The sequence below is a fragment of the Lissotriton vulgaris genome, chromosome 1_2 (genome assembly GCF_964263255.1).
Source record: "Lissotriton vulgaris chromosome 1_2, aLisVul1.2, whole genome shotgun sequence".
In the NCBI taxonomy this organism is placed as follows: domain Eukaryota; kingdom Metazoa; phylum Chordata; class Amphibia; order Caudata; family Salamandridae; genus Lissotriton; species Lissotriton vulgaris.
In genome coordinates this window covers 166,498,313-166,517,784 of record NC_141686.1, presented here as the reverse complement: position 1 = coordinate 166,517,784, position 19,472 = coordinate 166,498,313, and the positions used below count along the sequence as shown (strand labels likewise).

General features: G+C 45.0%; 1 protein-coding gene across 2 annotated transcripts in view; it reads right to left on the bottom strand.

Moving 5' to 3' along the window:
- Nucleotides 1-19,472, bottom strand: part of BRAF (B-Raf proto-oncogene, serine/threonine kinase) — a 759,203-nt gene that overhangs the window by 371,504 nt on the left and 368,227 nt on the right. For both annotated transcript variants that reach the window (XM_086953040.1, XM_086953041.1), the window contains exon 8: nucleotides 14,288-14,447. In XM_086953040.1, coding sequence (XP_086809166.1) covers nucleotides 14,288-14,447 — 160 coding nt within the window. The remainder of the gene's footprint in view (nucleotides 1-14,287; nucleotides 14,448-19,472) is intronic.

Here is a 19,472-nt window from a genome sequence, read left to right as displayed (position 1 = left end):
AATAACGTTTTTCTTTAAGTTTTTTTCCTGCAGTATATGTGATCTTTCATGACAGACAGCAATGACGTACTAATTTAGCAAAGTTCTGGATCCAAACTGTTTGAGTGTATACTATGTGCATTTTTCATTCTCTTTATTTTGAGGATTACCTCTCTGTGCTGCCACCGCGTATCCAGATAATTTTTTATAGGTGTCTGTTAGATTTGGGGGTCTCTAGTTGGCAGAGGTAGGTACCTTTGACAAATAGGGACCCTAGCGTCTAGTCAGGGTAAGGGGGTACACTCCTAAAATAACCCCTGCTCACCCCCTTGGTAGCTTGGTACGAGCAGACAGGCTTATCTCAGCAGCAGTGTGTAAAGCATTTGTGAACACATACAGTAACCCAGTGACAACACTACAGATGGACACCACACCAGTTATATTATAAAAATAAGTATTCTTTATATAGATTTAACACAAGACCACAAACGACAAAAATCCCCAATACTGTACCTAAAATGGTAGAATTAGCTTAGTTTTCTTTAGATGTTAAAATACGACACCTTGAGTTCAATGTACCTTAGGATGCGTAATGCTATACAACAAAAGTGTTCCAGGGAAGGTGATGCTATGGTTCCTTACATGCAGGAACGGGGATAGGTCGGTTTCTTACTGCTCTTCCGTGGTGGTGCGACCAACAACGCCGTGATGCGATGAAGATCTGGTGCAATGAAAACAAAGATGGCATCTTCTTCTTGATGTGACACAAAGCTTGCACACCCGACGGCCTTGCGGCGACTCAACGATTCATCTGAGCCGTGACCGGGCCTGCGACACTCTTTTCCGGTGATGCAAGGTGCTTCAGCGATGAGATGCGATGCAACAGCTGCAGTGACGGCACCCTTCTTCAGTGATGCGACGACAGCGGTGACACACTTTTCCGGTGATGCAAGATGCTTCTGCGATGTGAAGCGACAGCAGCAGCGGCGACACCCTTCTCCAGTGATGCTGCGGCGGCGACACGCTTCATTCTCACGAGTCGCGCTTCCAGTTCTTTGCGACACGCAGACCCTCAGAAAGCCCAACAAAACTGCAGGCACAACCAAAAAACTCTTGGGGAGCTGGTTGGTAAAGTCTGTTGTCCCTGAGACTTCAGCAGGAGGCAAGCTCTATCTCAAGCCCTTGGAGATCCTTCACAAGTTGATGAAAGTACAAACAAAGTTCCTCTCTCCTCTCTCTGGCAGTTAGGCAACCAATGCAGGCCAATCCCCCAAGCAACACTTCAGCTTAGGAATAGTCTCTCCTCAGTCTCTCTGATTCCTCTGCTAAGCAAAGATTTCTAAAGTTCTGGATTCTGGGTCACCTCTTTTATACACAGTTTCTCTTTGTTCTCGGAAGGCAGAGAGGCCTTTGCCTAGTCCAAACTAGTTCTGGTCAGTCCAGGAGCATTCTGTTTACATGACTCCTTTCCTTTCACAATGGAGTCCAGGGACATCAGACGCACCACAGGGGTGGAGTGAAGGCACAGCCCTATTCAGGTCCCAGGTACAACTCCTCCCACCATCTATATGCAGATCTCTCTATTCAGCCCAGTGCTGGCTCAACCTGTCTCCTGGAATTCCCCAGCCCCTGTCACTCAAACTCCAGACAAGGAACACACAACCTAGCAGAGGCAGGCTTGGATGGTTAGACAAGAAAATACCTACTTTCTAAAAGTGGTATTTTCAAACACAGAATGTTACAACCAACTTCACTAAAATATGTATTTTATTATTCTGAGTTCAGGCATCCTAAACTAGAATTTCTATCTAGTTCCCTGAGTCAGTTAGGATTATAAGATGTAATAACAAACTGCCCATTCTGGACTATGGGGTACAGGTAGCCTTGCAATAGTGACAATCGAAAATGGCTGTAATTCACTATTAGTACATGCCACACACACCAGGGCATGTCCTACCTTTTATCTATAATGCACCCTGCCCTTGGGCCTACCATAGGGGTGACTAATATGCAGAAAAGGGAAGGTTTAGGGACTGGCAAGTGGGTGCACTTGCCCAGTCAGCATGGCAGTCCTGATTGCACATAGGGTCTGCAATGGCAGACCTGAGACACACTTTTACAGGCTCCTTCTGTGGGTGACACAACCAGTGCTGCAAGCCCACCAGCAGCATTTGATTTACAAGCCCTGTGCACACTCAGTGCACTGTTCTAGGGTCTGACAAGTAAACCAAACCAGCCAATCATGGAGTCACTAATCCATACATCAATTTACAATAGGGAGAGCATATGCACTTTAGCACTGATCAGCAATGGTAAAGTGCCCAGAGTCATAAAACCAACAAAAATAGGTCAGACAAAATACAGGAGGAAGGCAAAATGTTCAGGGATGACCCTGCAAAAAGGGCCAAGTCCAACAGTGTCTTTAAATAGGTTAGAAGGATCAATGTTGGGGACAATCTGAAAAGCTAAGCCTACAATACGGGGTGGAGTCTCTCATTTTTTTTTATTGTGCTCGTTTAATCTCCTTCGGCGTCTACCCCCAACCCCTGCATGACACAACTTTACTAAAGCTGATAGAAGAAACCAAGCTTCCCGCTCTCTGGTAAGCCGTGCACTCTTCTGGGATATTTGGTTTATTTGTATTTATCCCTCAATTAACCGCTGCACATCACAAAACCTAGAGCACTGCGGCACTTGGTGGTCACCTTTGAAACACTCCATTGAATGAATTATGGCTCAGTATACACAAACACAGCTCATCTTTGTACAAACCACATGAACTTTAATGATTCCAATAATTTTTTTACTGCGTGTGAAGGGCGCAACCAGCATTAACTCTACTGTGTGACAACTGCACAACCAGCAGAGATTCGCAAAAAGCGCTTCATTTTTCTTTTGAAATGAATGGGTTGCTCAGCTGTGAAAGCAGGAAGCATGCTACTTAGTTGCAAACATGGCCAGGCAACTTTCGAGTTACTGGCGGACAGGAATTCAAACAAGTATTTTCAATGCAATAGGTCTTGTGTTTGCGAGAGTCTGAGCTATTGTAAATGACAATGCCTTTTATTTATGTGTTGCTTTTTAAAAAGGATAAATAAAAGGCATTGTTATTTACAATGCCAATAGCTCAAACTCCAACAAATGCACAACCTATTACTACTACCCAAACCTCAAGCTTCTTGGCTGCTTCTCTGTCCTCTTCTGTATTGATCCCTTGGATCCCCTTTATCATTATCTTCCTGCAATTCACTCCTACTTTTGTCTCCCACCCTTCATGTCGCAGTCTAAATGTTCTTTTGTTATAAAAGAAATTTGGGAGGTGTTGGGGAGAAATTTGGCCACCCATATAGCACTAATTTTTTTTTTATTTAACTTACTGCTTCAAGACAAGGGCCCCCATCGTGGAATTGTAAATTAAAAGTTAAAAACAAAATATGCTTGCTATTTAATGATACATACCAGCATATGCGTGACAACGCATATAGATATGTCATTGCAATAAAGCAGGGTTTTTTTTTTAGTTTTTTTTTACATTGCAGTAACATCAAATGAGAATCATTTGTTTCAAAGTAATGTTGGGTAATGCCACTGGAAGGTGAGGCCTGTTGAATTTGCCAATTCCTGTTATCTTTAGTTTTTTTTTATTGTTTGTCGTATTATATGCCTTTTCTGACATCCAAAAACCCTATAACAGTCACATCTGTTGTGAATAGCAATTGTTTCTGTTTGGCAAAAACCATAGGCTGATAGGATTAACTGATAGTATGTGTTATTTGCCAAAGGAATTAGGCCTAATATCACTGTGAACACACTTACAAAGTTAGTAGGCAGGACCTGTTAATAGTATATATCCATGTATGTTTTGCAATAGACACATATGTGGGATATTCCTGTTTCAGGGAACAGGGCCTGCCGGTACAAGAAATTAACTGGTCTATTTCAGATTAAGGATACTTGTGACAAACTGTGAACTTTCCTTTGGGTGAGACATTTGCAGTGCCCTGACTTGATCCATTCTAGTTTCATGTTCTGAAACCTCCACAGGATGGTGAGAAAGACACAATTCAAATGCATCCTTGATCAACAAAGTTGGTCACAGATGTAGGGAAGAACTAGCAAACTTTAATTTACATGAAGTGTGAATGCTCCCATTTACAATCATATTTGCCATCCCTGCTGACTATATTGACTTAGCTGACTGGCAGACATCTATGTAATACTATGGGGACATTTCAGTTGCGTAGGTTTGGTAGACCTGTGGTGACCAAGAATGAATCCAGATGCATAGACCTGGTGTTTCTTCTTGAGAAACGGAGTATAGAGATGCAGTGGAAAGCGTAGACAGCGCCGTTGGTCATGGCCACCAGAACTGATAACATGGACCAGAGGGTCCTTTACAAAATGGGACACCATTCTTTTAGTGTTGCAGGCTAGGATGAGATGCCCTCTTGCAAATACTGTGCACGTTGTCTGCACATCGAGGTAATGTCAACCACCTCCACTGTCATGGGTGACTCGGGAGGATACGTCAATATTATACTGACTTCATGGAGTAGTGGTAAGGGGTAGGATGACCCAAAGGCAGGGTTGGGAGGCCTGGTTGGCCATAGCTGTTGTTACAATGAATGACAATGGGAATGTGATCTACAGTTGTGGCTAGAAGTAGAAACATGCTTTTGGATGCTGAAATGTATGCAAGGTGGACAGGTTATGGTTTTTATGTTCAATATTAAAAGTTAATAGCTCAAACTAATTATTACATGTTAAATATACACAACTGAGTCCAGTTCTTGAATCCTGAATATCTATATTGCGCTATGCTTTGACGTGGGAAACCGAATAAAGAGCTATTAAGAAAAATCAAGATAGAGAGGGTTAAATCACCAAATGGGAATTTGTAAGTGAGAGGCAGCTTGGAAAAGAAAAATTTAATTATCTTTGCTAACACTCTTTCTAGTAAATGATCTATCTAACTGCAGAATCCTCACCATGTGAAATTCCCCAGGAGCCAGACTGGGTCTGAAAGATTTTCATAGCATCTCCCTCGCATTTCTTTTTCACAGGATGAGTAAGGAGTATATGTTTTAAAGTAGAGAGCGCACAAATTATGAGTACAGGAATCACCATGAATATAATCTTTCCTTAGTTAGTTATTCTGGCTATATGTCTGTCTTAACTGGCTGTAAACCAGATTCCATATCGCTAAGAAACTTGGAAATAAGAGAAAAAGGATGCCTGACCAACAGTCAATAAGTGCACTTTTTGGGAAGATATATTCGTTCGATAGTTCAGAAGTCTATGTACCCACTTTACAACTACCAAGCAGAAGGAGCCCGTCTCTGAAAGCCAATGATAGTGCTGTAGTTCGGGTAAAACCATAATGATGTTTGAGAAGAGGAAGAACCATTCTCATGTTGTAGGCATTCAATATGGCTGAGATACTAACCTGGAAATAGTTGATTTTGCTTCTTTACTGCCCAGTATAAGACTACTAGGAGTAAAGAAAAGCTATCTTTTTCAGAACAGCAGATGTCCTTTGCCAGAAAAATTCAAAATCCTGGGAAACACTGATACTGTAAAAAGTTATCTCAGTTGCATAATCATATGGTAGTGGTTAGAAAAATAACAAAAATAGCATTTTTCTGGTTAAAAAGAATTCCACCACACTTCATGGAAAATTTGGAACGTGGCGTTGTGTGGCTCCGTTTCAGTTCCGTCTTACCCTAGATAAGACGTCGGGCCAGTATATCTGGGCAACCTCCGTACTGATGTCAATTTCTTTCTGATCCCTGTCTGCACCTTCAGAGCCTCAGAAATCAGAATATACCAGTGTGCAGATCTCTACATTATTACTTTGTTAGTCTGGAGTAGAAAGGTGTATTTCCATACAATGGGGAGGAGATTGAGTCGGTAGGGAATCTGCAGTTGTCAGGATTCACCGAGTAGCCACTGTAGCTTCCTCAAGACTGTTGGTCAGCTCCCTGTCCTGGCCCCGTTCTGCACGATCTAATGTGTGGTTTCCTTGTTCCTCTGGCAGACTGAGAGATTCCAGAGGTAACCCGAGTCATTGAACTAAAGTACTGTTAAGACTGTATATAGTTCCCCTCCCTAAGATGGCCGCTCAATGTTCCATTTACTGTATTCGATAGATGCGCCCTCTAGTGGACGTCTGGAAGGCGCGCGCTCCTAACTGCGCACTTCAACGAAGATTCCGTTCGAGAAGCTTGTTCTTGTCGCTGCTCCGCGTCAACAATTCATGAAGGGAGAATAACAGCAATTATCAGAGACGTTCTAAGTATCAGAGTATTAGAGTTTTCAGAGACTTTCATGAGAGAAATCCTTGTCGTGCGCTCTCACTGCTCAGAGAGGCACCTTGGTCTGACGAAGTTCCCAGTCGCTGTCTCAGAGCTGTGACAGCTGTCATCCAAATATCCTACGGTTCTTCAGGAGAAGGCGAGTGTCGAGGAGGACTTGATCTGACACGACGTAGTTGAGTATTCAGCTGAAGAGAAACTTGAACTCTACAAGTAAGGCGTTACATCTTCTCGTCAAGTCAGCAAATATCCAAACTGTGTTGCTTCCACTCGCATTTCCCCGCAGGACATTCCCCCTTGCGCTTCACCTTGCCTTTCCTCCCCCTTGTACCTTCCTTTATCCTTTTTGCGTGCTTCAGAGATTCAGTGAACTTTGCTGGCACTTCTGACCCGAGGATATCTTGCACAGAACCCCAAGACAAAGTCTGACGAAGAACTTCACAGGTACAATTCAGGTTGATAGAGAGAGTGAGTGCAAGTGTAGAAATAATCTGGGTAGAAATACTAATGTTCGTATATGTCTTCACTGCAGGAAGTTCAGTCAGATAACATTCCTAAATATAGAAGAGAGGCAAATACCTGGGCAGAAACTGGTAGGACAAGTTTCATTTATCATTTACGAATAGTCAGCACAGTGTAAGAAGGTTTGTGGTATATTCTCTCTCTCTCCCCCTTCTGTGTATTAGGCACCTACAGAAATGGCGGCGGGATGAATAGCAGTCGCTGGAAGTAGGGTGCCAGTCGAAGTACAGGTATTCTCTTCTCTGTCCACTTCCCCTTTCCCTGCTGCTGGTGGTCTTGCTCTTGAAGCGAGGGTACCGGTGGAAGGGTGATCGGGACATTCGTCAGTACTGCCTCTGCGAAGCGTTGGAGCACCTGGATATCGTGACAGTTTGAAGTGCCCACGTATTTTACCTTCGCCCGGGCAGTATGGCTGAGGGGATGGACTTGAAGGAATTAGGCGCAATCTTAGTAGGGATTCAGAGAGATTTGGGAGCCGTTCGAGATGAAAACCAAAGTCTAAGGTCAGAGTTAGGGGCTTCCCGTCAAGAGGCTAGGTTGTTAGCACAAAAGGTAGATGGGTTAGCTATGGGGAATCCTCTACAGAGTTCAGCGGTACCAGTCACTAGTGGTGCCGCTGTGGATCCAAAATCTGTAGCTCAGGTAATTCATTCGGTATCCCCGTTGATCCCATTGGCAACTCCTGAAAGGTTTTCGGGAGATCCTCAAAAGGCTCAATATTTTTTGACCCAATGTTCCCTTCATTTCATGTGCCGACCCACATTGTTTCCAGACGCCCAATCTCGAGTAGCATTTATCCTGTCATATTTAAGTGGAGATGCTGCCAATTGGGCCATGCCTTTAGTTAGTGAGGATGATCCTTTGCTTAGTGACTTCACTAAATTCAAGGCTGAGTTTCTCTTACTGGAGCTGCGTCAAGGATCTAAAGATTTGATTACTTACCTCACACAGTTTAATAAACTGATCTTAGAGACTAGCTGGCCAGAAGAAAAGAGAGCTGCCTTGTTTTATCGTGGTTTAAGAGATGAAATCAAGGACACCCTGGCTCAGATTCCCAATCGACCCACCGAGTTGTCAGCTTTGGTAGATTTGGTTTTGGAATTGGATTTTCGGAACTCAGAGCGCAAAGGTGAGAAGAAGAAAGATTGGAAGATAAATTTCCCGCGCTTTGACAGAGCGAAGAGCGAAAAAGGACCCGGAGGGAATTCAGAGTCGGAACCCATGCATATTGGGACAGTTCGAGGCCCTTTAAGCAACGAAGAAAAAGAACAACGGAGACAAAAGAAGTTATGTTTGTATTGTGGTACGGCCGGCCATTTTGTAAAAGATTGTTTGAAGCGTCCCAAGACTCCGTTTAAGGGAAACGAGGTGAACCGCCAGTAGACGGGGTCGCTCTGGTGGTAAAAGAAGATAAGACGACTCCAAGGTCACATTTGATTTTAAATACGCTGCAGACCATGACTCCTCATGTAATCCTTCATGTAACCATGCAATTCCGTGAACATCAGATTTGTGGAGTGGCCATTATGCTCGATTCCGGTGCTACTGGAAACTTCTGTGATATCCGCTATGCTAAACAGATGGGAATTAAGGCAATCGCAAAAGATCATCCCGAGCCTGTACGTGCCGTAGATGGGACCAATTTGACCTCCGGACCAATTACTAGTCACACCGAAGAATTGGAAATTACTCAAGGAGAGGGACATCGAGAAGTGTTGCAGTTCAATTTAATCGATGCCCCCCAATTTCAACTGATCCTGGGACTGCCCTGGTTAACCCTCCACAACCCGACTATAGATTGGGAAAACCGGACAGTCAGTCTGCATTCAGAGTTTTGCCAGTCCCATTGTTACGGTACTAAGAATATTGAGAAGGAACCTACGCCCTCCATGTTGTTGTCGTTTGGCGGACAGTCCATTGGAGCGATAGTGACGGAAGAAATTCCTCCGGAGTACCGAGATCTCAAGACGGTGTTCAGTGAACAGGAAGCTGAAGTATTGCCTCCCCACCGTGCTTATGATTGCACCATCGACTTGGAACCGGGAGCCGCTCTTCCTTGTAGTCGAATTTATGCGTTGACTGAAGCTGAAAATGTGCATTTAAAAGAATACCTGGATCGATATCTTGCGAATGGATTTATCCGGCCATCTCAGTCCCCAGTTTCCTCACCTCTGTTCTTCATACCGAAGAAGCAAGAAGGTAGTCTCAGAACTTGCATAGACTATCGTGCTTTAAATCAGGTCACCATTAAAAATAGGTACCCATTGCCGTTGATTTCTGTTCTTTTGGATCAGATTAAAGAAGCACAAATTTTCACCAAACTGGATTTACGTGGAGCTTATCACTTGGTTCGAATGAAAGAAGGGCATGAGTGGAAGACCGCCTTTCGAACCAAGTTTGGTCTTTTCGAGTATTGTGTCATGCCATTCGGCCTTTGTAATGCTCCTGCAGTGTTTCAACACTTTATCAACGACATAATGAGCGATTTAATGGATAAGATTGCCATCATCTACCTGGATGATATCTTGATTTACTCGCAGAATCCTCAGGAACACACCCAGCATGTACGTTTGGTCCTAGAACGATTGCAAGCAAACCAGCTATTTGTTAAATTGGAAAAGTGTGTTTTTCATGTGTCACAAGTGGAGTTTTTGGGATTCATTATTTCACCTCAAGGAGTGACCATGGACCCAGGAAAAGTACAAGCAGTGGAAGATTGGCCAGCCCCCAAGAATGTGAAAGAAATTCAAAGATTTCTGGGGTTTGCCAATTTCTATCGGCGATTTATTCAAGGATTTTCGCAATTGATAACTCCCATCACAGGTCTCTTGAAGAAAGGAGTAAAGTTTGAATGGACAGATGAGTCAAACTCCGCTTTCCTGAATCTGAAGAAACAATTCACCTCTGCCCCCATCTTACTGCATGCGGATCCTGCCGAACCGTTTTACGTGGAAGCTGATGCTTCAGATCAGGCCATCGGGGGAGTTCTCTCTCAACGCCATCCAAAGACTGGACAGTTGCATCCCGTGGCGTACCGCTCCAGAAAATTGAACTCTGCTGAAATAAATTATACCATCACAGAGAAAGAGCTATTGGCAGTAAAGGATGCTTTTGAGGACTGGAGGCATTATCTGTTGGGGGCACGACACACAGTCACCGTCTCTTCCGATCACAAGAACCTACAGTTTTTGAAGACGGCTAAGACCTTGACTCCTCGTCAGTTGCGCCGGTCCCTTTACTTTGCTGACTTCGACTTCGTGATTACATACCGACCTGGCCCCAAGAACGGGAAAGCAGATGCGCTGTCTCGATTACAGACCGAAGAATCTGAGCACATTGTAGAAGCGAAACCAATCATTCCAGAAACAAAGATCGTGGGGGCGCTTACGTTGGACAATTTCAAAGAAGAGGTCCGTAAGAGTTTAACCTCAGAAGAAATTCAACAGTGGGTGCTACTAGGAGAAGAGCGTCAGTGTCGACAGCAGTTACCATATGTCAAAGAAGCCTTATACCTTCCAACCCTTGAGCTTCAGGAGAAGGCTTTGCGAAACTGTCATGACCATCCTCTAGCGGGTCACAAAGGAATTGCCAAGACTCAAGAATTGGTGCAACGTTATTTTTGGTGGCCTGGAATGTCCGATCAGATCAAAAAGTATGTTCAGTCTTGCGAGTCTTGTGCTCGGAGTAAACCCACTAGACAGGCTCCCCAAGGGTTGTTACAGCCTTTGCCCACTCCCCCTTCTCCTTGGCATACAATTTCCTTAGATCTCATCGTAGACCTACCATTGAGCAAGGGATTTGATACCATCCTGGTGGTGGTAGATACATTCACGAAGATGAGTCATTTCGTCCCTTTGTCAGGAATTCCCACGGCAGTCCAATTAGCTAGAGTATTCAGCGAAAATATTGTCAAAATTCATGGTGTCCCTAAGATAGTGGTCTCAGACCGAGGTCCCCAATTTATTTCCCATTTCTGGAAGGCCTTCCTAAAGGGGATGGGGATAGAGGGTAGACTGTCCACTAGTTACCACCCAGAATCCGATGGGCAGACAGAGAGGACCAATCAAGAATTAGAACAGTACTTGAGGTTATTCCTATTGGATCAGGGTGGGGAATGGTCCGAAAAGTTGTGGATGGCTGAGTTCGCTTGCAATAATGCGAAGAGTGCATCTACTGGTTACTCTCCGTTTTATTTGAACTTTGGTAGACATCCTAACTTTATGGTGTTACAAGAGGAGTTAGATGTCCCCGCAGCCAAGAGGGCCCTTTTAGATTTGAGTTCTTTGCATAAATCAGCTGAAAAGAATCTAGAGAAAGCTAAGGCGTCCTATAAAAAGTTTGCAGATTCACATAGGAAAAAGCCCCCACAGTACCAAGCAGGAGATCAGGTGTGGTTGTCCACTAAAAATTTACATTTGAAGGGAAACAGAAAGTTCCAGCCTAGATTTGTGGGCCCTTATACTATCGAAAAGGTGTTAGGACCAGTTACTGTAAAACTGAAACTCCCGGTCAAGATAGGTGTACATCCAGTTTTCCATGTATCCTTGCTGAAAAAGGTTCAATCGCCTATACGGCTTACAAAACCTCCAGATCCACTTAATGTTCAAGGGCATCCAGAATATGAGGTTAAGGATATTTTAGATTCCAAGTATGCAAAAGGGAAATTGAAGTATTTAGTGGATTGGAAAGGGTTTGGCCCAGAAGAAAGGTCTTGGGAACCGGTCAGCAACCTTCACGCTCCACAACTGCTGAAACGTTTTCACTCCAGATTTCCACACAAACCAGGACCGATGAATCGGTCCTTGAGAGGGGGTACTGTCAGGATTCACTGAGTAGCCACTGTAGCTTCCTCAAGACTGTTGGTCAGCTCCCTGTCCTGGCCCCGTTCTGCACGATCTAATGTGTGGTTTCCTTGTTCCTCTGGCAGACTGAGAGATTCCAGAGGTAACCCGAGTCATTGAACTAAAGTACTGTTAAGACTGTATATAGTTCCCCTCCCTAAGATGGCCGCTCAATGTTCCATTTACTGTATTCGATAGATGAGCCCTCTAGTGGACGTCTGGAAGGCGCGCGCTCCTAACTGCGCACTTCAACGAAGATTCCGTTCGAGAAGCTTGTTCTTGTCGCTGCTCCGCGTCAACAATTCATGACGGGAGAATAACAGCAATTATCAGAGACGTTCTAAGTATCAGAGTATTAGAGTTTTCAGAGACTTTCATGAGAGAAATCCTTGTCGTGCGCTCTCACTGCTCAGAGAGGCACCTTGGTCTGACGAAGTTCCCAGTCGCTGTCTCAGAGCTGTGACAGCTGTCATCCAAATATCCTACGGTTCTTCAGGAGAAGGCGAGTGTCGAGGAGGACTTGATCTGACACGACGTAGTTGAGTATTCAGCTGAAGAGAAACTTGAACTCTACAAGTAAGGCGTTACATCTTCTCGTCAAGTCAGCAAATATCCAAACTGTGTTGCTTCCACTCGCATTTCCCCGCAGGACATTCCCCCTTGCGCTTCACCTTGCCTTTCCTCCCCCTTGTACCTTCCTTTATCCTTTTTGCGTGCTTCAGAGATTCAGTGAACTTTGCTGGCACTTCTGACCCGAGGATATCTTGCACAGAACCCCAAGACAAAGTCTGACGAAGAACTTCACAGGTACAATTCAGGTTGATAGAGAGAGTGAGTGCAAGTGTAGAAATAATCTGGGTAGAAATACTAATGTTCGTATATGTCTTCACTGCAGGAAGTTCAGTCAGATAACATTCCTAAATATAGAAGAGAGGCAAATACCTGGGCAGAAACTGGTAGGACAAGTTTCATTTATCATTTACGAATAGTCAGAACAGTGTAAGAAGGTTTGTGGTATATTCTCTCTCTCTCCCCCTTCTGTGTATTAGGCACCTACAGAAATGGCGGCGAGATGAATAGCAGTCGCTGGAAGTAGGGTGCCAGTCGAAGTACAGGTATTCTCTTCTCTGTCCACTTCCCCTTTCCCTGCTGCTGGTGGTCTTGCTCTTGAAGCGAGGGTACCGGTGGAATGGTGATCGGGACATTCGTCAGTACTGCCTCTGCGAAGCGTTGGAGCCCCTGGATATCGTGACAGCAGTTAGGTACACTATCCATCAGGAAATGCATTAACAAAGGTAAGGAACTATTCCTTCTGATGGATACTTTTTAAATTAGATTCCTCACATTATAATTAGATACCAAAGCAAATCTTCCACCAGGTGGTGAGTCTGGGGAAAGGCTTGAACCAGGATATTTTGCAAATGAGACCAGACAAAATGCCCCTCCAGCCAGACCTGGCTATCCAGGCAGTATTGCTCCATGAAGATATGGACTGATACCGACATAGCAGCCTGGCAAATGTACCCCTAAGGGTGATAGTGCTGCGCTATATAAATGCTGTTTGTTTGATTGACTGAAAGTGAAAATCTATTTTGTGAGGCTTTGCACATACAATGTCTGCAGGTTGAGGGGAGCTGGTACAATATTCAACAAGAAACCAGATTGTGTTGTCTATACAACTGTGAACTGGAGACTACAGGACATATATTAAACTGGTTGATTTTCACTGTAAATATATACAGTAATCTTAGAAAACTTGTTAAAAAGAAGGCAGTAATGTTCCTGACTCTGCCCACTGTAAAGAATCTGGGATTTCGGAAACTCTACCAGACCCTTTAGGTTAAGCATGATTAAGCATTTATTCACCATATCATTACCTTTGTTGTTGTGACATTTTGGCCTATATCCGATACAAAGATGAAGAGTATAGGTATAATTCACCATATTTTTCTATCCTAACTAATGATAATCTTTATTTAAAGCTGCGATTAATGCTTCTTTGTAACTTTTTGAATAGGATATTAGCTGAATGTAGTGTTTTAATTAGTTCTTTTGCTCTGTAAGTAATCCAAAAAATAAGCATACTAATAATAAAGGCCATCTGGTGGACCACAACTGCTTATCGATTTCAGGAGCTCCTAAATCCGCTTTCACGTCGTTCCTGCTAGAGATCAAGAGTAAACACTTCAACTTGTGAACTACTGGCAGCAAATGAGGAGGTGGGTATAGGCATCATCTAATTTAATAGCAGATGCATACAAAAGTTTTTGTTTTGCATGACACCATACTAATACTGCTAATGGTGCATAACACATTTCAAAACCTTAAAGAACACCACAATACTCTAATTTGACAACCATGCCTAGAATAGTCATACAACAAAATGTCTTTGTAACTTCTGTTCATGACATCAGACAAAACATTAATTTTTGCTAATGGTATCGGATAAGATATTAATTATATTTGTATGATGTCACAACCAACACACCAGATTTGATATTGGCTACAAAGCAGCATTCTTGGGCAATTATTTCATAGATGGTCATTAGAAACACAAAGATTTTATGGACAAATATTTTTAACCAAACATACTCTTGACATTACATCTAATAACTATTAATGGATACTTACATCAATATTTACAGGTTCAATAGTGTTTATATGTACATTAGGTGCTGAAGACGAGCGGTCTCTTTGGCCAAATTGATTCCGATGGTCCTCATCTGCTGGTCGAAAAGGTTGCGGAATTGGAATGGATTTGGATGGGGAAATGCTAGAAAGAGTAGAATGTCTGAAAAAACAAAATAAAACGATCACAGTTCACAAAGGTTCACACTTTAATGGACTATTATACCACTGGAGTATATTTTATTTAAGACTTGAATGTCAAGAACACGTATTGAAAATCATGTTCACTAATTCACAGTGAAGCCAAATAAAAGTGCGAAAGTATAAACGACCACTGGCTCTTGACTTCAGTGTACAGGTCTGAATCTAAATTTTCAACATGCACTTTTAACTTTGAAGACTTTACAATGAACGAAAAAAGAAAAAGTATTATCGGTGTTTCTTGTACTCTTAGGGGCACTTGCATCAAGCTATTTACCGGGCACAAACAGGTCGATTCGCAAAACCAGCCCCTTTGTAACTGGTAAATAGCCTTTTGGGATTCATCAACCCCAAAGGCATTCGCAAAATAGGTAATGGCAATTTTTGTGATTGCCATTCCCTAACAGCATTCGTAAAATAGGTAATTTGGAATTCCCTAAATACAATGCAAGAAGCATTCTCAGAATGCTCCTTTGCATTAAGGAATCACAAATTACCATCAACTTCACGTTGATGATAATTTGCAATTCCTTAGAAAAATGCACAAAATTGCATTTTTTTAAGTGCCATGTGGCGCATACACATGGTATTTAGTGTATGTGTTACATGTGCACAAATACCATTTTTGAGGGTGCATCAGGCTGGCCTTTTGGCCCCCTTCCACCCTTGAATTGCATTCGCAAATTGCGATTCGCTATTAGGGAATCCTTTCCCACTTATTTCTATGGGCCTCTAGACCCATAGGGATGAATCTGAATGTGTGGGAATTGCTATTTTGTTCTTCGAAACCTTCGTGCATAAGGAATTGCGATTCCTTTATAGCGATTTCTTAATAATCGCCATTAGGGAATTGAAATTCCTTTGTTTGATGCATGTGCCCCTTCGTTCTGGCTCGAGTCATAATTGGTCATTTCTGCACAGAAGGTCAATTTGGAAAGAATACTCAAAAAGATTACTGATACTGGTTCAATTTGCTAACACAAGTGTCATTTCCTGCTAGTGAACCCATCTGCATATGCATATACCTACACGTAAACCTATGTTTCACTAAACGTATCACGTTTTCATAAAAGGACTGGGTACATATTTTAAAGGAGAGAGCGCAAAAACTAGGAGTACTGGAATAAGTATGAATATAATCTTTCCTTGGTTTATTATTCTGGCTATAACTTCGTCTTTGCTATAAACCAAATTCCATAGCACTAAGAGACCTGGCAATAGGAGAAAGAAGTCATTTCGATAGATACAAAGACACACACTAATTCTTCTTGCAGATATGACTGTATTGAAGATGGCTGTTTGCCAGTAAAATGTAAATTGAACAAGAAAACACTGATTTGAAAGGCTGGTGCATAAAGAAGTCAATTTCCACAGCAAGCTCCCACTGAGAAGGCTCTCTGATTGGAGGGTATAAATTGAAGACACAATCAAAGTGTGTCTCACGGTTTCATTTTTAGGAGAGGACATTTCTTCCAGCCTATTTAGATATACAGACGTGGATGAAAAATAGTGCCGTTAGGAATCAACAAGGATCCATGAACCAGTGAAATTAGACAGTAAGGAACTAACGCAACAATCAAGCACTCAAAGACAGCAAATATATTTGTTTTATGTTTCTATCTAGTGCAATTTTATTTGGCTGCAGACATAATGGAAATGTCCACTGTGGATGAAGGGTTGAAAAATAATTGCCTCTCAAACTAAAATTTGGAACATGATCATATTGTTAGAGAGTAGAATTTGCCCGACCAATCAAATGGAAGTACATCTCTCAAGGGCTTTTTTCCATCACTCAAGTAAGATGAAAATTGAGGGCATGGGTGACTCTTCTCTAATGCAAACAGATCGATTTGTGGAAAGCACTATTTGGTAAATATTGATTGAAAAACTTACACATTTCTATTACCTCTTGGGAGAAACATGAGATGTGCTCAAGGAATCTTCTTAAACATCACTATTGTCTTGAAAATGGAAACCCATGGGAAATACTTTTATCTTAACCATTCCAATTCCAAAGATGAACAGCCACAAGACACAGACAGGGAATGCAACATTGCCCTGCCTTGCTTGTTCAAAAAGAACATTCCCCCATGCTGTTGAGATCCCAGATAGTTTTCGCAAAAATGACTGAAGAAGGAGGGACAACCCGAACGGCCAACACAATGAACACAATTTGAAGAGCTCCTCCGCGCGCGCGTGCACACACACACACACACACACACACACATACCATCCCCCCTCCCACCCCTGTAACTGGTAAGTGATGTTGAAACAGAAATTGATACTAGTTCCAAATCTCTCCTACTTAAATGTACCTGCCAGCATTCTAAAATAAAAGGGATAGTTGCCTGCTATCCTGCAACATTAACTGAGTCAGAAATTTTGAAATGTTACCCTTCAAGGCCATTTAGCCTCTAAAGGCCAAGATATGCTTTGGATACAGGTTAGGGTCATGCTAATTGTTAGACGGACCGGGAGGGTCGGCCGAGGACAAGGGGAGAGGTCTCCGGGGAGAGCCGTCTCCAGCGATCGTACAGACAAGTAACTTCCCCCCCACAGACGGACACCACACCAGGATAAGGTTCAACGATACTTTATCAGCAATTCTTTAGGTACAGTAAAATTATACAAGGAGGTCTGGACTCAGGGGTCCCCTCGATTCTGGTCTCTGGATTGGGAAAAGGGTAGCGGGACAGTCTTGTTACCAATAGATGAAAATAGCTCTCAATCCTCGAGCTCGGCGTTCTAGATGATCGGGCCGCGGCGGAGCCAGCAGGTCCCGAGATGGATGAAGGAAGCGACGGTCCGCGGCGGAGCCAGCAGGTCCTGATGAAGATGGTGGTTACAAACGGTCCGCGGCCACGCCAGCAGGTCCCGACGACGATGATGGTTACGAAGGTTGCGGCAGCGCCAACAGGCAGGACGATGGTTCGCAAGGCAGGGCTACGGCAGCGCCAGTAGTCCGTCAAGGATGAGTTCTTCACTGCGTCTCTCGACTCCAGGATACAACTGCCTTCCTGCTCTGGAGCTGCCCCAGTTATAGGGCTGGTGCCCTTTGATGTCCGGACCCTCGCACTTGGAGGTTGGGGGGTCCGGGATGAAGGGGTCCAGACACCCAGCAGGGGGGTGGAGCCAGCGCCCGGGGAGGTTGTGGGCGAGCGGCACCTGGCGAGGGAGAACCATCGACACCTCTTTCTCCCATTGACCTGCCAAGTAGTCCGCTCACCTCCTGGGTGGATGGTGGTGCCGGGATGTCTGAGGCCTGGCCAGGCCCAGGGTTGGGGTCGATCGGGGGCCACGCGGCCTCGTGGCGGAGTGTCCAAGATGGCGCCCAGGCTGGGCGCGCGGGCCAGTAATGGATCGGGCCCACGAGGTCGATATGTTCAGAGGCAAGGGTCCCGGAGGGGACGGAAAACGTGAAGTGGTGGTGTGTGACACTTGAGGGACCGGGCTCGGGCCTGGTCGGGCAGAGGGGGAGCGGCCCTTCACGTGGCCTGTCCAACATGCGTCCCCCCCAGCTGAAGGCGGGGAGAGTCACCCATCCTCTTGGGGACTCTCCTCGTCGAGGCGGAAAAACCGGGACAGGCCATCTGCGTTGGCGTGATCTGGCCCAGGCCGGTGTTCAACAGTGAAGTCCATCCCTTGTAGGGAGATGGACCAACGTAGTAGTTTTGGGTTTTCCCCCCGCATCTGCATCCACCACTGCAGGGGTCGATGGTCGGTCTGCACCCGGAAGTGTGTGCCAAAGAGGTAGGGCCGGAGCTTTTTGAGGGCCCATACCACGGCGAAGGCCTCCCTCTCGATGGTGCTCCAGCGTTGTTCTCGAGGTAGGAGTCGCCTGCTGATGAAGGCCACTGGCTGATCAAGGCCTTCGGTGTTCAATTGAGACAGGACCGCCCCAATGCCGTGGTCGGAGGCATCCGTCTGGACGACGAATTCCCGGCTGTAGTCGGGGGCCTGGAGCACAGGGGCGGAGCACATGGCGGCCTTCAGTTGTTCGAAGGCTGTTTGACAATCTGGGGTCCAGTTGACCTTCTTGGGTTGATTTTTGGACGTGAGCTCTGTGAGGGGCCCCACTATGGTACCATAGTCTTTCACAAACCGTCTGTAATAGCCCGTGAGTCCCAAAAAGGCGCGGACCTCGGTCTGGGTGATGGGGGGCTGCCAGGACTGGATGGCGGCAATCTTAAGCTGCAGAGGGGCCACCAGGCCGCTTCCCACCTGGTGTCCGAGGTAGGTTACGGACCCCTGACCAATTTGGCATTTGCTGGCCTTGATCGTGAGGCCAGCTTGCTGAAGGGCCTGTAGCACCGCTCGGAGGTGGTGGAGGTGGTCGGACCAGTGGTGGCTGTACACAGCGATGTCGTCTAGGTAGGCGGTGCTGAATCCTTCGAGCCCGGCCAAGACCTGGTTGACTAGCCGCTGAAAGGTTGCGGGGGCATTCTTCATGCCGAAGGGCATGACCTTGAAATGATAATGGCCATCAGGAGTGGAAAATGCAGATCGCTCTTGGGCCCGGGGTGTGAGGCCGATCTGCCAGTAGCCCGCCGTCAGGTCGAAAATACTGAGGTAGCGGGCAGCTCCCATGCGGTCAATTAGCTCGTCGGCGCGGGGGATGGGGAGGTAGTTGAAGACATCTGGGGGGTTCTTTAGAGGGGGCATTTCCCAGCCTTCCTTGACTAGACTGAGAGGCCCCCGTACGGGGTGTCCATACAATAACTCAAACGGGCTGAAGCCGAGGGACTTCTGGGGGACCTCTCGATATGCGAAGAGGAGGCACGGCAGCAGCACATCCCACTGGCGACGGAGGGGCTCTTCCAACCCCCCAATCATCCCTTTGAGCGTGCGGTTGAACCGCTCAACGAGTCCGTTTCCTTGAGGGTGATAGGGGGTCGTGAATCGGTAGGTGACCCCACACTGTTGCCAGAGGGACTTCATATATTTGGAAATAAAGTTTGTGCCCCTGTCGCTGACGACTTCTCTGGGG